Consider the following 4370-nt stretch of genomic DNA (forward strand, 5'->3'; position numbering starts at 1 on the left):
GTGAATCCAGGCATCCCGAGAGCGCAGGAGGCGAGGCGAGGCGAGCCAGAGAAGGCTCCTGTTTGCGACTCGCTCTGGATCAGCGCAGCCCAAGCACAGTTTATATCTTAGCCCAAGGAGTGGTTTATTGACTAAACCATGGCTTAGTGAGGTATGTAGACCTGAAAGGGGGGAGACGGAGGGTAGATGGATGGACCGATAAGGTGGTGGGGAGGGGCAGCTTTGCGCATCCCCAATCACCTCCCCAGCCCTGCTCGCAAACCGTTCGGACAGACAGGCGGAGAGGACGCCAGTTTTACCGCTGAGGGGGTCCTTCTCCGCCGGGAACGGAGACTGAAGCCGCGGAGGCTCCGTTCTCAGGATTCGCGCACAACGCGCGCTCTCGCGTGGTTAAGGATCAGATTCAAGCGGGATAAGGGAGAATAAAGGAGGAAGACGGGCGATAGCCAATGGGCGGAATACATCGGCACACCGTCAACTCAACTCTCGAGCCAAACACGTGTCGAGCTCCTGGGTCGTAAGAACCCGGCACGGATGGTTAGTTGACGGCTCTCTGGGCCCCCCCCCCAAACCCCGAGGATTGGCGTGGAAACACGGCTTGCCAGCGCAGGTTGTGTGAGGTGCTTCTTCTGGCTGCGGATGATGGGGGTGGGGCTGTGGGACTGTTGGAGGTCTCTGTCTTCCTTGGCATGGAATATTGGGGTGCAGCTCCGAGAATCCCATTATCTGGGGATGATGGGAGTTGCTAAACGTCTCAAGGCACGGGAAGGGAGGCAGGTTGGAAGGGAAGCGGGCGGGGAGTGTCTGACTGTGGGGTCCTGGAAGGGGCTGGGGGATCCTGGGGGGGGGAGCGCAAGCATCTCTCAGCCCCTCTCTCTCTTTTCCTCCCCCCCCTGCAGACCCAAGATGGTGGCCACGCTTCTGCTGCGCGCCTGGCTGGCGGCCTCGGCTTTCTGGTGGGCGCCCAGCTCTGGCTGCCCGGAGCCTTGCGCCTGCGTGGACAAATACGCGCAACAGTTTGCCGACTGCGCTTACAAAGACCTGCAGACGGTGCCGTCGGGGCTGCCTTCCAACGTGACCACGCTGAGCCTCTCGGCCAACAAGATCACGGCGCTGGCCCGGGGCACCTTCGCCGAGGTCACCCAAGTCACCTCGCTCTGGCTGGCCCATAACCAGATCCGGGCCGTCGAGGAAGGCACGCTGGCCGTGCTGGGCCAGCTGAAGAACCTCGACGTCAGCCACAACCAGATCGCCGACTTCCCCTGGAGCGACCTGCGCAACCTCAGCGCTCTGCAGCTGCTCAAGATGAACAACAACCGGATGGCCCACCTGCCGGCCGGCGCCTTCGGCTCCCTGGGCGACTTGCGCTCTTTGCGCATCAACAACAACCTCTTCGGAGGGCTGGCCGAGGGCACCTTCGACCCGCTGAGCTCGCTCTCCCACCTGCAGATCTACAACAACCCCTTCAACTGCACCTGCCAGCTCATGTGGCTGAAGAACTGGACGGAGCACACCTTGATCTCCATCCCGGAGAGGGAGGCCATCGCCTGCGCCGCGCCCGAGGCCTGGAAGGGGCAGCCGCTGCTCAAGGTCCCCTACATGCGCTGCGCCGCGCCCGCCGTGCAGCTCAGCTCCCAGCCGGACCTGCAGAGCCTGGCCTACGGCTCCGCGCTCGCCTTGCACTGCCACGCCGAGGGGCTCCCGCGGCCCGAGCTCACCTGGCGCATCGAAGCCTCCGGGCAGACGCTGGAGATCGCGGGCAGCGAGGCCGACCGGCTGAACGCGCTGCCACCGGCCGGCGCCGGGGAGAGGCGAAGCTTCCGCGCCTTCCCCAACGGGACCTTGCTGCTCCCTCACCTGGGCAAGAAGGAGGAAGGGACCTACACCTGCGTGGCCGCCAACGAGGTGGGCAGCAGCCAAAGCTCGCTCCGCGTGGCCCTGGCCGACGCGGCCCCCAAGGACCCCGTCGGCAGCCCCAACAGCGAGGCCAAAGCGCCGCCCGGGGAGCGCAAAGCGTCCAAGAACAGCGTGATGAAGCCGGAGGAGACGCGCAAACTCCTTTGGCCGCCGGTCCCAGACGCTGCGCGCGATCCTGACGAGCCCGGCGGCGGCGGCGGCGGGGGCAATAGTGCAGGGCCCAACGACTCCGACTCGGGGGCGGACGCGGCCTCTCGTCCGGCCGGCTTCGAGCCTCGCTGCGGCGGCGGCGGGGGGAGCAGCGGCGGCGGCGCGATCCAGCCGCTGCGCTACGTCTCCAACCACGCGTTCAACCAGAGCTCGGAGCTGAAGCCGCAGAGCTTCGAGCTGGGCGTCATCGCGCTGGACGTGTCGGAGCGCGAAGCCAAGGTGCAGATCACGCCTTTCTCCGGCCGGGAGAAGGGCCAGCTGCGCCGGCTCTACCTGTGCCAGGAGAGCCGTCGGGGGGCGCCGCCGACGCTGGTGCGCTGGTCGCAGATCGAGGAGGGCCTGAACTCCTACTGGTTCCGCGGCCTCGTCCCGGGCACCAACTACTCGGTCTGCCTGAGCTTCGCCGGGGGCGAGGAGTGCCAGGTCCAGGTGGTCTTCAGCACCAAGAGGGAGGTGCCTTCCCTGCTGATCATCGTGGTGGTCAGCGCCTTCCTGCTGGCCCTGGCCACCCTCCCGCTGCTGGGGGCCACCTGCTGCCACCTGCTCTCCAAGTACCAGGGCAAGACCTACCGCCTGATCCTCCGCGCGGCGCAGAACCCCGGCGACCAGATGGAGAAGCACATGGCGGCCGACTTCGACCCCCGGGCCTCCTACCTGGAGTCGGAGAAGAACTACCAGCCCAGCGAGGTGGGCCGGGGGGAGCTGGAAGAGGAGGAGGAGGAGGACGAGGAAGAGGAAGAGGAGGGGAGGGCCGGCGAGGGCGGGGGGCAGCTGGCCAGGGACCCCAGTTTGGCGGCTGGCTCCCTGGCGGAATCCCAATCCAAAGCCAATCCGGAGGAGTTCGAAGGGGGCTCGGAGTACAGCGACCGCCTCCCGCTCGGGGCCGAGGCTGTGACCATCTCCCAGGAGATCAACGGCAACTACAAGCCCCCACCTCGCTGAGCTGGTCCGTCTGCCTCCCCTCCCGAAACCCGGAGGCGCTCCCGCCTCGCCGGACCCGCGGATCCAGCGAGCTGTTATTGGGAAGGGTCTCCCCTTGGAAGAAGGGCGGGATATTTGGATTTCAGCCTAGGTTGGCTGTGGTCGGGGTGGGGTGGGAGTTGGGGTGGGGATTTTTTGGGGTGGGGTTTTTTCTCTCTCCCTAGCTCTTTCTTAGGGGGGGGCGCTGACCTATTCGGACGACATTTGAAGGGGTCCGTCGGGGGTGTGTGTGTAAAGCTAAGCGGTGGAGAAATTCGCACTCCGGTTTTGAAGTCGGAATTGTACATGCACCAAGCCTCAGTGTTGGCCTTCCTTCCCCTCTCTTTGACACGCGTCTCCCCTCCTTTTCCCTCACTCGCGTTGAATCCGTTTCTGGGTCAAAATCCAAAGGTAAGGATGGAGTAGAACCCGGGTTTGGGGTGGGTAGAGGCTGCCTGAACGACTGGCGTCCCTACGAAAGAGCGCGCCCGTTTTAGTTTCAGGAGGTCGCGATTGCTGGACAGCTCCCGTCCTTTATTCCCGCTGGCTAACCCGCCCCGAACAAGCTGCCTTGCCTTCCCATCCCATAAAGGGTTGGAAAGTTGGTCGTGAAGACGATACCCCGATAACCCGAGTCAGGGTCGGTGCTCGGCAGCAGATCCCGGAAGGTCCAGCCGAAAGAACAGGTTTCTTCTGACCGTGTGAATAATATTGGAGCCCGTGCTGTAGAAACGTGTCAGTGTATTTGTGTGCATTTGGACCGCTGGTGGCCGCCTCATTCAGTCGAGTAAACAGGCCGTGTTTAGCCCCACCCTCCTCCCCTCGTGGATTTTCCCTCCGGGGTCCTCACCCGAAGCGTTTCCCTCATGAAGATCCGTGTTTCCTAAACGTTTAATCAGTAGAATAGTTGCTTAGATAAATTTTCCTGCCCTGGCTGGTATTTGGGTGGCATTTAAAGACTGGAAAGGAAAAAGGAAAATAGAAAGGAAAGGAAAAGGGAAGAGGAAAGAAGAAAGAGGAAAGAGGAAAGAGAAAGAAAGGAAAGGAAAGGAAAGGAAAGAGGAAGGAAAGGAAAGGAAAGAGGAAGGAAAGGAAAGGAAAGGAAAGGAGAGGAAGGAAAGGAAAGGAAAGGAAAGGAAAGAGGAAGGAAAGGAAAGGAGAGGAAGGAAAGGAAAGGAAAGGAAAGAGGAAGGAAAGGAAAGGAAAGGAAAGGAAAGGAAAAAAATATTGGTGGGTCTGGCTGCTGATTTTGGGAGCAAAATAGTTTCTGCATCAGTGAACCT

The 4370-nt window shown here is 62.1% G+C and overlaps 1 protein-coding gene across 1 annotated transcript; it reads left to right on the forward strand.

The window, feature by feature from the left end:
- Positions 1–906: 906 nt before the first annotated feature.
- Positions 907–3069, forward strand: ISLR2 (immunoglobulin superfamily containing leucine rich repeat 2). The gene has a single exon (XM_015830359.1). It carries the CDS (start codon positions 907–909, stop codon positions 3067–3069), a length of 2163 nt encoding a protein of 720 aa, XP_015685845.1.
- The last annotated feature ends 1301 nt before the right edge of the window (positions 3070–4370 follow it).

The sequence above is a fragment of the Protobothrops mucrosquamatus genome, unplaced genomic scaffold (genome assembly GCF_001527695.2).
Source record: "Protobothrops mucrosquamatus isolate PMUCROS unplaced genomic scaffold, P.Mucros_1.0 scaffold_242, whole genome shotgun sequence".
NCBI lineage: Eukaryota > Metazoa > Chordata > Lepidosauria > Squamata > Viperidae > Protobothrops > Protobothrops mucrosquamatus.